Below are 20,284 nucleotides of genomic sequence, written 5' to 3'. Positions count from 1 at the left end.
TGGCCTGGGTTGAAAAGGACCTCAAAGATCATCTAGTTTCAGCCCCCTCTGACATGGGAAGGGTTTCCAACCACTAGACCAGGCTGCCCAGAGCTACAACCAGCCTCGCCTTGAATGTCTCCTGGGATGGGGCATCCACAACCTCTCTTGCATGTTTAATGTTGGCATGTGGGTTTCTTCTCCATCGTGAAGAGGAAATGGATTTGTGGCTCCGTGAACAGTCTTGCACTTTACTGCATAACAGTTATTACCAGCCTGTTTCAAACAAGTTTACTGTATGTGTGTTTTGAGTTGGGGGACAGGCTTGGGGGTTATTATTTATTTTTCAGAAAGAAAGAGAAAGAGAGAAACAAAAAAGAGGAAGGAAGGACAGAAATGCTACCCTCCCACAGAAGTTTACAGCACTCATTGGAAGTAAGTTCAGAAGAAAATAAATGGCATATGCCATCTTTATAGCGACACAGAGATGAGTGTTCTAGCTCCTGCTATCATCTCCTTTAATCGTTATGTTTTTCAAATAATTTCTTCTTTTCCATTTTCTAAGCATAACCTGAATTTACATTCTGAGCGATCTCATAACTGGTAGGTTACTTAAAAAAAACTCACCAAACCCAACCCACTGTTATTTTACAGACCACAGCTATATATCATTATATATTCCCCTAATATTAAATAAGTCATCCAAATGCTCTAGGTTAAGATTAATGGTCTGAACTTTAGTCTCCACTTTAAATCGACTGAGGGGCGAGTCGTCTAACTCAGCCTGTTGTACAGAAGATTTTAAAGTCAGCAGTAAAAAAATTATTGGGTTAGCCCAGACTAAATGGCTAAATAATACAGTTCTAGGAAGTAAAGCTGACTAGAAAATACGAGGTGGGAGAGACCAGAAATCACTTACCCAAAGTCATCCTGCTGGGAACAGGGGATAGCTTGGGAACACAAATATAGGAGAGGATGGGCTGCTCCAGCCATCACCAGGCTCCACATCATCAATTTGACCCTGGTGCCAGGAAAGCAGGTGGGGTGAAACAACCAAACTCGGTCATTATGGGACTGTGCCCACACCTGGAATCATGGGGCCTTAGTCATCTTGATGGGATGATGGTGGTGGAGTCACCTTCACCCTTCTCCATTGGAGCTGTGCATCCATGCAGACCCAGCAGCTCCCACAGAGCAAGCATAGCCTCTAGCCTGAACTCACATGCTCCACCAGCCCAAGCTGTAGTTCATACTGGCAGGAAAAATCCAGGGCTTCCTTCCACTATAAGCCCCCCAAAACCAGAGGGCAGCTCTGTCCCTGAAGGAGCTCTGTCAAGTGCTTGTTCCTGTCCCCAGCCACAGCCTTGAGCCACGATCATTCCCCCACCTTGTGATCCAGCACAGCAGATGCTCTTCCTCAAAGCTTGTGACCCAGCACGTGGCTTGTCACAACTGGGGAGGAAAAAAACTTGAAAGGTTTGCCAGGAAAGTAATGCTAGGTTACTGGAGACAGTCATAGCCCTTACAGCCACCAGTGCATGTCTTCCGCTGCCTTTGCCACCTTATTCTATTTCTATCTGCTGCTCACACACAGCTCAGCTTGCAGGCAGCTCAGAGCAGTGGCTGAGACAGCCTGGCTTCCCCTCTCTGCCAGTGCAAGATTGACTCACACAACAGCACTCCCTGCCTGTTTCTGGCACTGATCTCACAAGAAAAGCAGCACTGAGCACAAACTGCTTTTCTCCCCTCTGTGTTATTCTCTTTCCCCTTTCGGGTATTTGCCATTGAGATGGCAGGGCCAGGCACGACAGTGGGCTTACCTTCAGTACTACCATCACAAGTCATTGCCATTAATTAGGTATCTTTAAAAGCTCTCAGCTGCTAAAGACAAGAATAACAAGACTAGAATTTACTGCTACAAACAAAAGCTTAACAGTTTTGCTTTTTTTTAATGCCTTTTCTTCCTTACTTTCCTGAGTTTGTAATCAAAGCCTGTTATAGGGTACACGCCTGAAATATTTGAGTAGGCCTCCTATGACACCAACATACTAACGCTTTATACCCTGCTGTGTAGAGGAGGGAAGAGTAACAGCTGGCATTTAAAGACCCCTTTCCTTTTGTCTCCCCATCCCCACAACCTCTGTCTCCCACTGCAGTACCCCTACAACCCTTTGGTGGTTCTGCTTCCACCCCTACAGACCCCACGTTCCCACTACCCCAAACTCAGATGAAGAAGAGACTTTCTGGTGACTGCCCTGCACACATCAAGGAACAAGACTTACAAGTTAAAAGTGGTGTCTTCACACACTAATCACACAGCTGAGATGTGATATTTACTTCAAGGCTATTTGACTGTCTCAGGTTTTCAGGACCTCATTTTAGGATAGGGCCTAGCACAATTAATTCCAACAGCATTGGAGTACATCAGGGTTTACTATGCCTGCAAGGACAATCTGAGTGCATGAAGTGGAAGTCCAGGAATCCCCAGCCAAATGACCAGTTATTCCAAAGAAGATTTCAGAGAGAAGGGGCAAGAAATGAGGGGGAAAAAAGCAGGCCAAGGAAAACGATAGGATTAAACTATAACATATCATGTTAAATGTCAACCTCAGATGTCTTGTTTATTAAACATAGAAAGGGTTGTAAAACATCATATTCTCAGGTGAGCTATTTAAAAAAAAAATCTGCAGTGAGGCAGCTTAAAGTAATTATTTTAGGGGCTAAATGTTGTGGTGGTCTAAGTAAAAGGATTTTAAATTCTACACTTGGCACCCAAAGCAGATAGTCAGAGCATCTATGCCAACACAGTCCCTACCCTGATTAATTTTCTAAGTGCCATTAACACTGCCCTTACAATTGTACATTTTTGTTCAGCAAAACCTTTTGAATGCAATATTTTTTTCTTTTTCTTTTTTCTTTCCTTTTTTTTTTTCTTCCCCCGGAAGGGTTCTGTAAATAACTGTATTAAATGTATTTTTTCTTTAACATTCCATCACTTTTTTATTCTTCTGCAGAAGTGGAAGGAGAATCTTCACATTAGTCAGAGTTAAGCAGTTCAGAATAATCCAACCATAGCTCTTTCCTTGCTAAATAAACTCCTGAGCACTTTACAAAACATACTGGTAGGTAGCATGTACATTCAGGCTCAAAATAATCCAAATCAACTAAACTTTAAATTGCAGGAGGCAGGTACAGTATAAGCCTTTGCAGAGACTGAAATTTACACTTTTTTTTCAAGCCATCACTCCACACAACAGTTTTTCAAATGATAAGTTCAATGAAGGGTCAGCTAGCATTCAACACTCCAAAAAAAAAAAAAAAAAAAAAATAGAGGGAGAAAGGATTGTCACTCTGCATTTTCAGAACGGAAAGAAAAAACCCAAACAGTCAGAGTAGAGTTACATGACAAAAAAAACAGAAAGTCATCCAGAAATAAACTGATCATACACATGTTTAGGCAGACTAATAACACTAAAACTAATAAATCCGTATTGGATTAGGATCAGGCAGATTGCTGAACATTCATCTCATGCATCTAAAACATTTAGAACAATTTAAAAATGTAATTGCATCTACTCCAATCTTTATGTCTCTTTTGCAGAAAGCATCCATCCTGAATTGAGGCCTGAAGATCCATCTAATTAACTGCTATGAACGTGCACCCAGGACTGAAAACATTCAGTGGTATTAAAGTGAGAGAGCATAAATAATACTGCTACAACTGAGCAAAAGTGTTGTCCAAAAAAAGCTGAGTTGTCCAGTACTTCCAGGGGACCTTTCAGGCTATAGATGATTATGGCACATTTTTAGATCATTTGCCTTCTCCGGGGTACAAGACACATCCTTAAAGTTACTATAGCCTAGATTTAATATCTAACAGTAAAGCGTAGTAGCCATTTCTGCAGCATTTTGTTTGTAAACTACTGCAGCAGCCTGGCTATACTGGATATATTTTGATGCTTGTGTCAACTGGGTCTCGATGCAACATAAGAGGTGCCAGAATACATGCTGTTAACATTTTGCACATATCTGTGGTTAACAGCCTTTTTAATTTAGCTGTGCCTTTTTTAACCTTACTGCAGCTATCTAGTAGCAAGGCAGATGGAGACAACATCTACCTGCTACACTAGCTGTTCACAGCCTCAAGAAGTACATTCCAATTGCTATTTCCCTTTTAATGTGATTCACTTCTGAGTTTGTGCCCAAAAGCCCAGCTGGCAAGCGGGAAGTCTGCCTGGTGGCCAGCAGACTTCTCAGCTGATTAGATACCTTGCTTTCCCCATTAGAATGGCATGCTATGTCATTTATTTCACTTCATATTATTCCAGTAACAAACTAAATTTCTACTTTCACCTTTTAAAATAAGCAGTTCCTAATCCAAATATAGCAGAACAACCCAATTATTGAGAGAAATGACATGCAGTGCCAGGATATGTCTACAGATTCTGGGACAGAAAAGGTTCACAAAGTTTCTCATAGAATCACAGAATCATTAAGGTTGGAAGAAACCACTAAGATCATCTAGTCCAGCTATCAGCCCATCACCAGCATGCCCACTAACCCATGTCACTCAGTGTGTCACCTACCCTTTTCTTGAAAAACTCCAGGGATGGAGAAAATATTAGAAAGAATAGTAGAAAATAGTAGACAAGTGTCTTTAATGATATAATTTATACTCTAAATATTTAGTTATTAAAATCGCATAAATAAAACGTAGTTGTCATAGAAATAAAATGGTTCAGAAAGGTTGATAAATGCCATTTATATCTCTCCAAATGTCAACGTGAAGTTATTCTGTGCAAGGTGGGCTTCATTCGAGTTGACCAAAAAACAAGGGGCTCAATTTCTCACAAAACTGGAATCCTTCCAGTTTGCATTTGATCAACATTTGCAGCCAAGCAGCTCCTACTACCGCAGTCACACCAAGAGACCACTCCCAACCTAGTCATGTCATCCAAATACAACGGCAGATCCAAACAGAAGCAGCACATCTTAAAAAAATAAGCTATCAAAAATGGAGGCACGAAGAGATGGAAACGTATTTATATGAATGATAGGCCCTGTTCTTTTCCTGACAGTATTTAGATACTTTAATAACCTCCAAACAATTACTATTTACTTAGTTTGTTATGGAGCCTTTTTTTTTGTTTTGTTCATGACACATGGTCAGTTGCTTTTGTTTTTTTCCTCCTTAAACCAGAACCTAGTGTCTGAAAACAGCATATCTAATTTTGGTTAAAGGTGTCAGCCAAACGAAGCATCAGTGATTGTGCATTCTATTCTAACAGTCACAGGACTTCTCCAACATGGTACCCTTTCCTGTCGGGCAAATCTCAGAATTAGTGAAGAGCTGCCTGATGGAAAGCATTTGAGGTGATCCTGTCCATTCATTACAACAATGAGCTAAAATGCGTCATAATCAAAAGCGTCACAAACACAATCTCTAAAAGCACCTTGAGAAAGCTGGTGACTTGAAGCTCCTAAAGCCACTTTCACACCTTGTTTTCAGCTATTTCAAGGTCTAATGCCCTGATTACATTCAAGTGCCAGAGGCTGTAGGGCGTATACACTTTTTTTTTTTTTTTTGATAGCTTAAGGTCAGTACCAAACTGCATTGTTTTTCCAACAAAAAAAAACGGGGAAACAGTTTCACCCTTGTCTATGTCAGATAAAGAAGTTTTGCGTTACTTGAAATAAGAAAATGTTGTTATTTTTGTGCTATTTTACTTCAAAATATCAAGTTTTATTTAGCCTTTAGTTTCACCAGAGGACTTTCGCAAGATTCCCTACTGGTAATAATTTTACTCAGTTAAACAGTGAGAATCTCTAAATGAGGCAGCTTTCATTAAAGCATAGATCAGGGCAGTGAGACATTAACAAAATAAAAACACTGTTGTCTCAGTCTCTCACAGTCTGCCTCAAAATTCCAAGCCTTGTCACTTGCTCCTTTTCTCATTTTTGCATGATTATGATCCTTTAACCTGGATCCAGGATTTAGATGACTAAATTAGATTGATACTTTAAAAAGTATTAATTAGGATATGCAAAGGAGAAAACTATGAAGTAATTTTACATGGAATTTTCCCTGTGCTGTCACAATTCCTTTCAATAGCTGTAGAAGTCATTGAATAATTTCAGTCAGATCAGATAGAGGGCTAGAGCTCTCAAAGAAATTATATTCCTACAGCTTTTATGAAAACACAGCCCTCCAGATGAGCGAAATACAATCTTTTGATCCAATGTAAAAGGCTACATACAAACTCAGTCATATTATTAGACACACAAATAAAATGTACATGCAAATAGATTTCACATGTCCTACTAGTCAAATGCTACCACAGCTGTACATCTTTGGCCTGCATTCTAACATTTTCTCTTTTTTTTGTTGTTCTGTTCCCCCACTGCTAACAGCAAAATACTTGAAATGCAGAAGACATCAGCTAAAGCAAAGATATATTCTTGATACAGCAGTAAATGGGGTTTGTTCACAGTTATTTTTCTCTCACTTAGTGATCAAGTGAGGAGAACTGACTACTTCTTGTTTTTATCAGGACTGACATTTTCCTTGAAATCAAAGGATTTGATCCTGGTTACAGCCGGACTGGATGATCGTGGAAGTCTTTCCAACCTTGGTGGTTCCACGACCTTCTGGAAGAGCAGAGTTCAGATCTGTGGCCAGGAACTGTTTCACAGAGGCACAGCAGAGTAGCCATTGTGTGGCTTTCTGGACATACAGGCTCTCTTTCCATTCATACTGATATAGCACATGACAAACTGAATGACTGTTATCTTTGGAATAAAAATTCCTTTTTGGTCAGATGTGGTATTAAAGTGGAGAGTCAGTAGAGATTACAACTGTCAGTTTGTGATGCCTGTGCAGAGAGCATTTTCTTTCCCTGAGGAGTAAAGACATTGATTTACACTTATCTCATGTGTACCCTTCAATATATCTGTTTTCTCAAAATAAGAAGGATGTGCCTTAGATCTTCATTATACTGATAATATGCAGATTTGTGTTTAAATTTTTGAAAGATTTTTTTGAATGACATTGTATGTTTGTTAAAGCAAGGAAAATCGCCCCTTCTCAGTCAGTGACAAACAGGTTATTATGCGTGGTATGTGGTAGAAAATGTCTCTTGGATTGGATTCTGCTCCCATTGAGTCCATAGTGTGGCTGTGCTGGAATTTCTGTATTATAAAGGTATAGAAGAAAGCAATTTATTCTATATCTTGTCATTCTGAAGTTTAAATACCAAGAAAGTGATACTTAAAAGGTCTGGGTTCAATGGAGGAAGCACCTTGCCATTAAATTTTAACCTATGAAATTGCCAAGATGATGGGGCCTCAGGATGGCAGATTAAAAATCCAGGGATGCACCACAGCTGTATGCTCACCTTTCATTCTAACAATAGACTGCTTGGTGTAGGAGTTTACATATTTCTGATGCAAACAAGTTGGCACACTTTGTACAGACTGAAAAACTGTAAGTCAGATAAACTGAGACAAATCTTCCCTTGGAGAAGTTTAAGGTAGAGCTTCAATTCACTTACAGTTGAGGAATTATTATAATGTACATTTTGGCACTGACAATAACCCATTTTTAGAGAAGAATTATCTGTAATATTATAAATTATATTACCACCAGCATTTTAGAACCAGCACATGAAATATCTTGGATCTAGGTTCAGGTGCTGAGTTTGTATCAATTTATGGTGACCTCACTTACTCCGTAGTTTGTTTAAGCATTTCTGCTTGTTGCCCCGAGACTTTGGTAGAGAGTTCGGCAAAAGCCCAATCCCTTCTAGAAAGGCACCTAATTTTCAGCTGACGATCTGAAAAGAGAACACACTATTTTAATCCTTTGTAGCCTGCTCCTACTGTTAGATCGGAGTAGGCTGCTTCAGTGCTGTTGGTATTTTGCATTATAATTATATTTGCAGTATCACTCTTCTTCCACATAAAGCAAATAAACAGCTCAGACAAAAATAATTCATTATAACCTTGATGTTGTAGTCAGAGAAGCCCCAAGGCTGGTGATATTTTCACTACAGGCTGCAGTAGTCCCTGGCTGTCCCCAGGAAAAAGGAAGAAGCGCAGCACTAAGCCACTTTTTCACACCAGCTCTCACTAACACCTGTGGCTGTGGGGATACGGGCCTGCCCGCACATCATGTGATTCTGAGAGCTGTGGTGACATGGAGACATGGTAGCTTTTTCCCTTCTAAGTGAGCTGGAATGATGAGTCTTTTCTTTCCCCCCCCCCCTACCCTGGAGCGTACAGCACAAGATCTAATGGCTGGATACTTTATCTTCTTTGAGTTTACAAACAAGCCAGCAAACAGCATACAATGTATTACTGCCGATGAACTTCATCAAAGAAGGTCAAATATTGGAAGGATACGATTTCAAAAGACAGGCATGAGGCTGTTTTGAAAGGTCCTCCTCACATACATTCCTTGCAGAGGCTGTGGCACTTTTAGGATCCCCAGAGAATGGATACAGCTCATCACCTGACAGAAAATTAACCCGTGACAAAATGCAGCAACTTTCTGGAAGGTGCGTGAGGTGAATCAGCTCACAGGGCCCAGCGATCATCACAGCTAATGGAGAGACTGGACATCACAGAACAGAGCAGGGGAAGAAAGAAGACAGGAGCCATTTCTCAAGCTGCTCATGAAAACGTACCATGGCACAGGCAGGCAAGACCCACACTGCTTCAAACTATACAAGTTCAAAGTCACATCCCTTAAGTTCTGGCATATATCAGTTTGCATCAGGTTATGATCTGAATCACTTTGTTACCCTCAAAAATTAACTGCCAGTCCAGGCTCCTACTAAACCATGACGTCTCAGTATTGGTGCTTTTCACAAACTGTCATTTGTATCAGGAAGCTTTCTTTCAAAAGCAAGTGTCCAGGAAACACAGATGCAATACTTTTTCATATGGATGCATTCATAAAGAGTTCTGAACCAAAAGTAACGCGTCCAAATCCTTTTCGTTTGAAAACACTGTTCATCCAAGAATCAGAAACGCTAACATGTGACCAGTAGTACAAATAAATGAGCACGTGGAGAACCACACCAAACAGTTCAAAAGCCCTGGAGGGGCTGAAGTTTCTTCACAAGATATGTGTTGAATACTGGACAGCTTATTTGGCAAAAGAAGCAGAAAGGGCTACATATTCTACAAAACATACCACACTTAAATATCTCTTGGCTTAGTCTTGCTCCAAACCTTGCCTGGAGCCATCCATTCTTACAGCATGCAAAGGGCTAGTATATGCCTATCTTACCCTGCTTTTCTGCCTTCAAGTACAAGGAGAAAGAGGAAAAGGGAGGTATGTTGAGATCCCTGCACCGAGGAACTTGAAATTCTAGGGGAGAAGAAGCAGCCTCCTGTTTCTCCAGCTGCAAATACTGGAATCTAGTGGGAAAGACTGAGGGAAGGAGGAGACTACGTTAGGGAGCAGAAGGCTTTGGGGAAGCTTTTAAGGGCCGTGAGGCGAGCAGAATAAGCATTTTAACTGGCACAGAGCGAAGAGATGCAGGAGGAGAGGATCTGGGATGCCTGGGAAAAATGTAACTCTTTGGTGGTAAGAGAGCAGTTGTGGCAGAAAGCTGGAGAGGTTGTGAACCACACGGCTGACGTGGAGGGGCAAGGGCTGTAGAGAGCAAGGAGCTAGATGCTCTGTACTGGAATGAGGCAGAAACTGGGGCAAACAGTGGGGGGCTATAGGCTAGGAGACACTAAAGTCTAGAGTGAAAGTCCTGCAGGGCACGCAGGGCTTTGAAGCAGGTGTAAATAGAAGAAATCTCAGCTGAGGATATCCTAAGTAAGGTATTTATTTACTTGAGCATATATTTGAGAATATTTCCCCTGATCTTCCTACCCACACAATCAAGTCTTCCTACTCTTATTGCCAGAGCCACAGTAATTCTGGCTCACATATTCCAATCTGTGTATTGGAATGTAAAAGGATTACATTTTCTCTAGCTATAGGGAACCAAGAAAATATTCCAGTGTAGCTCTGAATTCCAAGATGTATATGAGAATCAAGCATAGATTTCAAAGAGACTAAGAGAAGGTATCAAGAAGAAATGATGGGGAAAATGGAAGAAAGGAGGAAAATTTCTTTAGACAGTGAGTCTCAAGAACGCTATGTCTAAGAACTGTTGTATGCTGAAAGTTCAGATGCTGGAGTTAATACTGACCATATCAAATAACTATCAACTGGCTTTTACACGTTCAAAAACTAATTGAAAAGAAGGCCAAAGGTACTGCTGGGATATTAAGCATCCCAATTAGAAACAGAAATTAAACCACACACACACAAAAATATTTAATTCTCACAGTCTGCTTTCAGCCCTTAAGTAACCAGGCTTGCTGCTGCCATTATAGAATCATAGAATTAGCAGGAATTTTGCCAAAGTAAGACCTGCAGTATTCAATGCCGTGATATGGCTATAACAAACATTAGCAGCTGAATTAGATTAGATTAGGGCATTAGGTAAATTGTCCACTGAAGACACTGTGCAAGGAGAAGGAGCTCAGGAAGAAAGCGAGCCCCAGTAGGAATTGATGAGGGAAACTGCAGTGCCAACCTTGAAGCTTAATGGGTACTATGCTTCCCAGTTGCGTGTGCTGTGAACAACCAGAGATTAGAGGGAAAGGCTGACAACAGCCTCGATAATTTTTTTAGACAGCACCAACCAGGACAGAACACAGCATGCTGCCCACTCAATCAAGGTCTTTTTATTCTAAAAGCTCAAATTGCTGCTTTCTTAAACCTCTGACCCAGCTACACAGGCAAAAAGGAAGGAAACTGAATTATTTAAAAGCTCCTCTGTGGATGAAGGAACAGTGGCATCTCTATTATTTTCTGCCTGCTGGCGCACATACTGGGACACAGTCAATTTTCTAGGTCTGAGAGAGGTGAACCAGAGAGAGGAATCTATGGGGGCCACCTAGTGGCTGTGATTTATTTCATACCACTTCTGTACATACCCTAAAATAAGCTGGTTAGCTAGACTGTGTCCTTCCCACACTATCAAAACAATGCACAATGAGGACACCTCGGTCCCATAAACCAATGATTCCAGTAAGAAGAAAGCATAGGGCTTGCCCATGGAGGTCAAGGGATCGTCTTCTCAGCATAGGAACACAGCAGAGCCAGTACAAGTATCTGTATATTACTGATGCCTTTTTCCTTCAGCATTCCCAGACAGCAGAAAGGCCAGGTGTACCGAACAGGAGGGAGAGAAGTCAAAGAAACCAGTGGACCCTGTTAAACACAGATTTAAAGCAGCATAGGCCTAAAGGCTGCTTAGCCACTGTAATTCCCTCTGCCACAGGCAAGGAAGGTAGGCAGTGGTCTCTTTTCTGTCTTTACCTTTGTTTCCCACTATACTGTAGGCAGACCACCCTACAGGACTGGCCTTGTATCAACTTCCTAGTCGAAAAACTTTGGCTCTTTCTTTAGGGTGAATTTTGAACATGTAACTTACTTCATAGTTGTATTTGTTCCTAAGTGCAGTGCTGTATTTGAGTAATGCCACCAAAACAAAACTTTGACAGCAGAAGGAGACCCTCTGTTTTTTATGTTCAAGGGAAATCTGACTACAACAATTGTTCTATTTTTCCTTATTTTAAATACAAAAGGATGCTTGCTTGCCATAGTTTTCATTTTATATAACCAAGTAGCATTCCTTACCTAGAAATAGATTCCTTACCTAGAAATAAATCTAATATCTAGGAAAACAGACTTGAAGAAAAAATACAATTAAAGATTTAAAAGCTTTCACAGGTGTCGGTGAAGGTTGAGAATATTCATGGAATCTTAGAATGGTTTGGGTAAGAAGGGACCTTTTTAAGATCATCTACTTCCAACCCCCTTGCTCCAAGGACAGTGACACCTCCCTCTAGACTGGGTTGCTCACAGCCCCATCCAGCCTGGCCTTGAATGCTTCCACGGAGGGGGCATCCACAACCTCACCAGGCAACCTGTTCCAGTGTCTCACCACCCTCACAGTAAAGAATTTCTTCCTAATATCTAGTCTAAACCTACCCTCTTCCAGTTTAAAGCCATTTGCCCTCATCATGCCATTATGTGTTCTTGTAAAAAGTCCCTCCCCAGCTTTTCTATAGGCCCCTTTAAGGTACTGGAAGGCCACTACAAGATCACCCCAGAGCTTTCTCCAGGTTGAAGAGCCCCAGCTTTCTCAGCCTGTCCTCACAGGGAAGGTGCTCCAGTCCTCTGGTCATTTTTGTGGCCCTCCTCTGGACCTGCTCCAACAGCTCCGTGTCCTTCTTGTGCTGGGGGCCCCAGAACTGGATGCAGCACTCCAGGTAGGATCTCACGGGAGCAAAGTAGAGGGGAAGAATCACTTCCCTCAACCTGCTGGTCAAGCTTCTCTTGATGCCACCCAGGATACTGTTGGCCTTCTGGCTGTGAGCACACATTGCCAGCTGATGTTGAATCTCTCATCAGTCAACACTCCCAAATCCTCCTCAGGGCTGCTAATATCCTCCATGTTAGCATGGAGAATATTAGTCAGAGGGTTCAGATTTAAGAGAGAGGACAACCTAGCTCTGGAAGCCGAGGAGGGATTGTTTGCAAACCTCTGCCTCTACCCCAGTGAATAGAGATACCTGAGTAATGATGGTGAGGGATTTTACAAGGAAATCTACCCATACCTGGCAGAAGGCTGCCATTACTTCTTTCAGGCACTTATATATTTTTTCTTTTACCTGACAGTTCAGTTTTCTGGTCAGACTCAAACAGCTGATGACCCTCTCTAATCCTAACCTTAACTGACAGATGTCAAACATACAGGATGCATCAATAGAGCACCTGTTAATAAGCTGAATCCATCAGAGGAAAAGCACCTTTAAAGCCTCCTGTTGTCACTAGGAATTTGAATGCTCAGTGCCATAAATCACAACTCAAAGCTCATATTAATCTAGGTAGCTGCTCCTTTCCAAGAGATCCCTCAGTTTTGGGAGCTCAGCCAACATTGTCAAGGGCAAAGAAGGGGAAATCTAGAAGATCGTATTCAACTTTACGGGCTTCATAACCTGGTAACCCTAAGTATTTTTTTCTCTTATTAGTAAGAAGTCAAGGTTTTGGTCACCTCCAAATTAATAGCCCCCATCAACTGCTGTATTACTGAACGATCGCATGAGTGCAGCTATATTGTAAATGTGTCTGCAGAACGAAGACTCAGCCTCAAGGCAGTGTTGGCACAGGATCCTACAGTCAACGTGCAACACGCCTATAGAGCCAGAGGAAGAAAATGAATTGCAGTAAAAACGCAGCCCTGGGAAAGTAGATATTAGTTCTACTTCCAGCTTTCTTGGAGGCTTCAATTCAATCTTTTGTAAATTGAGAATGATATGCTAATCTGCTTCCCAGGCTTTCTGAAAGCTGAGTTAATAAGTATTAGTAAATCATTTTGTTTTCACACGCTGCCTATCATCTTAGAACCAGAAAGCACAATTATTGTATATGTTGTTCACAGTAGTCAGATTTTTCAGGAAGGATGTTGATTCAGTGTCCTCTTTTAGCAACCCCTGTAAATACATCTTGAAAATTCTCTCTCTGGGAAGAAGACAAATCAGTTTTAATCTGCTGCCTGTTTACTCTGATGTAAATCAAACAGGCAGTCTGTCTCTACAAAGCAAGCCATGTTGTGCTGAGCTTGTTATGCACAAGGGAGCTCTTTCTTTAGTTGAAAGACATGCAATATGGTAAGCATATTGATTATTCCTGTGTATTGTGAGAGCAAAGCAAAATCTCTTTGCTTTCCATTTTACTTAAGTACTGAGAGCCGGGTTTCTTAATTTATAGACAAAAAGCAATTTCATGCTGCTTAGTGAGAGTGACAGAAAACCTCTGGCCTCTGGTCACAGTCTGGTAGAGAAGCAGCTCATTTCTGTAATCAGCTTTTGTTCATGCACTGTATTGCTTTAGAGGGGTCTTAGTCTCAGAGTTGAACCATTCTTTTTAGTGTTTTAATAATAAAACAATTTCTGTGAGTATCAAGACTCCTCTAGTTAAAATGTACTAAGTACAATAGCTGACTGTAGTTTGACCAATTTCCAGACTTTTGCCTAAATATCTTTTAACCACCACTTCATGAAGATAAAATTGCTTGACTGGTCCTCTGCAATTCAGGACTCACTAAATGAAGCAGTCCTTAGAAGCATTATAGAGAGTATGAGAGTTGATCCAAGGTTCCACAACTGCATTAGGGCTGTCTGCAGACACAGTGCACAACCCCAAAACATGAGCAGCAGGGCAGAGACAAACACACAGCTCTCAGGGAAATCGCCTTTTGGGCCCATCCAGAAGGCTATGTAGGCAAGCTAGAAAGAACACGGCATCATACCTCTCCTGTTGTTTTTTTGTTTTGTGGGTTTTTGTTTTTTTGGAATGGGTCTTAAGTCCTTGATGGGTATAGATCAAATGCTCGGAGTACATGAGATTGTGAGAAGACTTCTATGAAAAGACTGTAGATGCACAAAAGAAAGAAAGCTAGGTATAGTGTCTCTGATTCCCTTTAAATTAAGATTAATCATCCTTCAAGAAGGACAAACAAGCTGCAGTGATTTGGTTATTTCTGATTTGCCATCTTCAAAATCAGGTCATTTCTTTTCAGAATGCTTTGGAATATATGAATTGGAGAATAGGATTTCAGAACCTTCTTAACAGTAACCCATACAGCTCCTGGGGATAGATCATTTTACCTTTGACCTTCCAACTTATCCATTTGGGAATCATGGTATAGTCTCTTAAAAAAAAAAAAAAAAAAAAGAGGCACCTGCCCTAATATTTCTCGACTAATGAGTTCCACAAAATCCTTTCAAGGAACTACCTATCCAGATGGAAAAAACTCTGCCTACCTCACAATATAACTTTCAAACAAAAGGTAGCAGAAAAGGTGATGATAACAGATGTGTGACTTCTTCTGAAATCTACTTGCAAGATGGGTAAGGAGCAGAGAGATGGGAAAAATTTGCCACAGAGCAAACAGATAACATAATGCCCACTGTCCACCTGCCCAAGTCACAGTACATGATTCAAGATGAATCAATTACTGTCCATCAGCCAAGTGTCACACTGCTGCTGTTTCATTCCAATAATTAACTCTGAAATTTAGAACATATGTAACTGCAGGTAAACATTCTTCATTAAACCAAACAATGAATATTATTACCCTAGTAATCAAGTTTATCATGAACCTTCTTAACTTACTAATTAACAAAGTTAATAATACAACATTGTCCTAATGATTTTAAGGGATATCTTCATCAGTGGTTCACAACTATTTGTAATTGTACCCATGCTTTGGTCAGTGGAGTTAATTTCAATTAATATACTTTGTTAACTTACTAGCTAAGCAGTTACAGCCTAAGGAAGCAGTCCCACGTGAATCAGTAAGATAGCTTTGAAATACAGTAATAGTATGTCATTTGCTTATTTTAATAACAATTTTTACTTGTATCTAGGCATCCTCTCAATAGCTGGTATCCTAACAACCACTTTGGTTATAATGTTCTACTGGCATCTGTTTTCTGACTTCAGATAAAAAGATAAACAAGAAAACTATGTATGACAAGGGTTCCGACATCTGGATCACATATGCTTAAAATACTTGCTTCTTTCCCTCATTGCTAAGTTTTTGCTTTATTTTTAAAACATCTTGTAAATAATCTGGGTCCAAGGATTACCTTCTGTTTCTATATAGTACCTAGCTCAGTGCTGTTCCAATAAAAGTGTTCCTTGGTGCTACAGCAATGGCAAAGAGTAATGATAATGTAAAATACAGAATAAAGTGATAATGCCATTGCTGCAGTCAGAATTTAATATCAGGTGTAATGACTGACAAGTTTAATAAGCTGATCTGACCCTACAGTTCTTTTAGTAAACAACCAAGCTCTGTATAATTGGATTTAAAACAAACTATAACTGTTAATGAATATGTAGTTATTTTCCACAGGTTTCTTCTTCATGCAGAGTCCACAGAAAAGCAGCAGCACCTTTATCTTGTTCGTTCTTCCACATCATCATGTATTATTAAATAGATTGCAACTACATATGGCTAGCTGTCTGAAGCTAAAAATCCAAAATTCATCCTAGGTAGCTTTGTCATAATTGGTCATGTTAATTCGTACATAGGTTACTGTTTTATTGTAACTATGTATAAGTCTCGCTAAGGCCCAAATCACAGACCTGCTTGTGGGAAAGCAGACAGAAATTAGAAGACAGGGAGGAGGAAGAGAGGGAGAGAAGGGGAAAGGAAAGGAAAGATGAAAGTTTAATTTCCGTAATATGTTTACGGGAATGTGTCCTTACCTACCTCACGTGCTTCATAACTCTTCTTATAGGGAATTAGAAGACAGAAGAAGTGATCACAGAATACTGACTGGAAAGAAAAGACCAATATGGAGACTTTGTCTTTCCAAAAAAAGGTGGTAGTCAGGGAATGCGATGCTCCCAGTTTTAAATAAGCAGTGGGTGAGGTGGCTTCCTCTAGGAGTAGATGTGAAGAGCATTAAAACACAGACAGAAAAGTTGTTTCCCTGTAGCAAGAGAGAAAACTTGGAGAGGCACAACTTGGAGAGGCTGTTGACTGCTTTGCAGGGTTTTGCCTGTGCAAGTAGTGCACCCTGTGCTTTGCTTGGAGAATACTGAGAATTTTTTTGAATTGTGGCCAGTTGCAAACTGCCCAGGCAAGTCTGGCCTGGTACAGCCACTGGTATGCCCTTTCTTACTCTCTGAGGTCAACCAAAAGGTAAACAGGTTAGTTTCCTGATCAACCACACATACTGCTTTGCTTCAGGCAGAGGTAAAGGATGAGGCAGTTTCACACCTCTCAGAAATATTTTATGTGGAGAGAACCAACAGTGCTGCTGATCAGTATCAATGATCAATTCTGGTCTGCTTACAGAGGGTAAAGGTATCTGCAAGAATCTGACACATCATTGAGCATGGGAATGGTGTCATGGATACAGATAGATCTAGAGATAACGGTCAGACTTCAGTGCCTTCAAAGGAAGCTACAAAGCACCAGTAAGTGCAGCTACAAATGAAGTTTCATCTCAGGGCTGCAGCACGAAGAACTGTTTAATATTCAGTGTGCACATGTCTTAAAGTCAGTGCACACACTATCAGAATTTCAGCATCCTGCTGCACATCAATGAGCACTAATTAATTTTAATCAAAATCAATTTACATAGTGGATGAGAGATTTGGAAGGAAAACTGGTATGAGATGCAAAGTGCAGAAGAGAAGGTGAAAAGGCTGCTTTTCTGGACATCAGTCTCAACATTCCAGAGCAGATCTTCAATGAAACAGCTTTGAAAATGTTTATTCAAGCCCCAGATCTTCCCAAAACTTCTGAAATGATTTGGGACGCACATGATTTCTTTATACTCTATATATTTAGGCAGGGGCTTTCCATGTTTAATCCAGGCAAAAAGTAGATCAACTACCTTCAGCTGAAGCCCACCAGCTGACAATCCTTTTCCTTTGCACAAGGCATTTGACGTCTGCTGTTTTAACATTTTGACCTTTTTGTGAGAGACACTGTCCTGAAAGGTCACCTCTTGCCTCAGCAGTTGGCTAGCTGCCACTCAGGCTTGGGAAGATTAGCTCCACAGCTGTCATCAGAAACCACCATTTTTACAGCTTAGTTTCAGGGAAACTATGAATTTCTGACTGCATATGAGGAAAAAGGGAAATGAGGAGACGCTCCAAAATCTCTTTTCAGTTGCTACAATCAAGACAAGCATTTCTATGTATACATCCGCAAAATGAAGCTGAAGTACTAAAAAGTAGCTTCAAAACAACAGATGGACCAAACATATAACCTGTGTTACAACAGCATTAGAGACACAGTAGCAGTAGTACTGCAAATATGTTCAGTTCTTTCCTTACAGGGAACAATTATCTCTCTCTAGTCACTTAATTGCAGTCACCTGTTAACTATTGTAATGACTTTTTCACCGGGCTCATAAACAGCCTACAGTATCCCTAAGAAATAACAAATCATGTAAACAAAGCAAGAAACATGACACAGCAACTCAAACAAACCAGCTACATCCTGTATTTCTCCTGCAGTTATCTGATGTGTATATTTGGTACTGATTGCAGGCTGTTTTCAATAAGCAGATTCAATTCACAGCATAAAAATTCACTGCACAAAAACTCCATAGGACAACAGTACTACAGAAGCTTTGCATTAGAAAGGAGGCTAAAAAACATGATGCTGTTTCTCCCTTACCACAAGATCAAAAAGCCCCACTAACAATCACCAGTTCTCTTCTTTACAGTATCACAGCATCACTGAGAAACCTGCAACTCCATTACTTCCCAACCACTTTACTATCACGCCTCCATGCCACACATCACATAAATATTCTTTTAATGTACAAACAGAGTAAAATGGGTTAAAAACATGTATTGCTCACTGTGCTATGTTCACTGCTCTTAGCAGGTCACATTGGTGGCCCTTATGATGATTATTTGTTTGCACTTCCAATAATAAGGTACTGCTGAGATTCTTAATTAGAAGTCCAGTTCTGCATGTATGAATTTTTAAAGGTTCAAGGTGAAAAATAGCATGACAGAGTTCTCTCCTGCATGTTCAGAAGCAGCTTGTTAATGCTGAAGTTTCTTTCTCACCGCATATCTAATATTATCTAACATAAGCAGAAAACCCTCTATCTAGAAGCACCTCCTGCATTTGCTTGGCTTCTCCCCTCACAAAGTGGCGAGCAGACATCCCCAGAAATCAACAAACAACTGCAAACCGTTTGTTCTGGAAAGCTTTCATACATTCCTTTCCCTCAGCATCTCCTCCATTGAAAGCCAAAACAATACTGCAGAGAAGCATTTACTCTGAGGATGGTTTCAGCTTTCACCCCTCTGCTTTTTCAGTCAAAACACCAAGGTAGAAATCCTAATTAGCAATCTGAAAGCATTGCACAGGCAAAGAATATTTACATTTGCCACCATATTTGTGGTATTTGCACACTGTTCCAGTGACTGGTGATTAGAAAAGGGAGAAAGAGCTTTTTGGTCTGCCTCTCAAGCCTTGTGGCAGTGGAAGGAAGGTTGCTATCTGAAGGCAACTCGTTTTCTATATGCTGTGCTCTACTTGCTTCCCATGCGCATATAACACAGTTGCCAGATTTAATAACCATGTCAGCCTGCTTTTCCCATAAAGCAGCAGAGAGATGACAGGATGAAGATGAAGTAGCAGTGTGTTAATCTGTAGCTATGGCCACATTAAGCCTTGAATGAATGTCATGATTTTATTGTTCTTCAAGAAAAATAAAATCAATCAACACTACTTGTGAAAAAACTTGCAAAAGGATTTCAGAAACGTGAATCCATACTTGCCTTTAGTGATATTTAAGTACATTAAAGAAATGGCTTTTTTGTCACTTAACAAATCCTATGACTTAATTCCTTTCCAAAACATCCTGATCTTCAATTATACATTTTACCAAGCAGCATGTGCTTGTACCCCAAAAGAACAAAACCATTAAGCAACAAATTAGTCAAGAATCACTCCTCTCCAGAAGGAATTATTCCCATACCTGTCTTTGCTGACTTCTTTCAGAGAAGCAGAGTTAATAAGAGGGGGAAATTCTCATTTACCATTTAAATCCTCCCATGCACTGTGGTTTCTAGATCTCTGGACTTTCTTGTCAGATGCGGTCACTTCATTGCCATCGCAGAGCATTTCCACAACTCCATCTGCACAACCAGTTCCACGGAAGGGAGGGGTGGGCAGAGTTTACGTGCCAAGAGGAGGTGCCAGTCATACAGTTCAAATCCACAAATTGAAAATAAACCCATTGTAGCTGAATTTGCAGCAATGCAGGGATGCTGCAGAGATCATACATCTGTGTGCATCTCTCTCTCTCTCTCATTTATATTCCCTTCACTTCCCCTGGAGGCACCTGTCTCAGCAGGGACTGGTTTCTGTGGGAACTACAGTCAGTCAGTTTTCCCTTCGGAAAAAGTGTTACTATGGCAACCTTGCATAATGTATATGGCTTAGACTCTTTTTCATAATAAGGTAATGCTGAAGTTCTCACTATAAAATTGAAGCCAATTTGCCTTTAGGGCAATAAATATAATTTTTAGGTAACTATATCTAAACATGAAATACAAAACACAAATGATACTACAAATTAAATGAGAGTGTAGGGGGCACTGTCAGAGCACCACTTGCCAAAAAAAAAAAATCCAAAATAATTTCTGAATTCCAGAAAACAAGGTCTATTATTTTGC

At 40.5% G+C, this 20,284-nt stretch overlaps 1 protein-coding gene across 5 annotated transcripts in view; it reads right to left on the bottom strand.

Annotated features, from left to right (window-relative positions):
- LOC110398614 (tripartite motif-containing protein 2-like) overlaps positions 1–19,896 on the bottom strand; it is a 41,768-nt gene extending 21,872 nt beyond the window's left edge. For 4 of the 5 annotated variants that reach the window (XR_002438499.1, XR_002438500.1, XM_021396434.1 and 1 more), the window contains exon 1: positions 19,646–19,896. Coding sequence is in view for 3 of the 5 variants with exons in the window: in XM_021396434.1 (XP_021252109.1) it covers positions 19,646–19,662 (17 nt within the window). In the remaining 2 variants the exon portion in view is untranslated. Of the gene's footprint in view, positions 1–16,337; positions 16,949–19,645 lie in introns of those variants that run through there. The other variant, XM_021396433.1, reaches the window with a different exon arrangement.

The sequence above is a fragment of the Numida meleagris genome, chromosome 4 (genome assembly GCF_002078875.1).
Source record: "Numida meleagris isolate 19003 breed g44 Domestic line chromosome 4, NumMel1.0, whole genome shotgun sequence".
In the NCBI taxonomy this organism is placed as follows: Eukaryota; Metazoa; Chordata; class Aves; order Galliformes; family Numididae; genus Numida; species Numida meleagris.
Note: the sequence above shows the minus strand (reverse complement) of the source record. Positions and strands in the feature narration are given on the sequence as shown.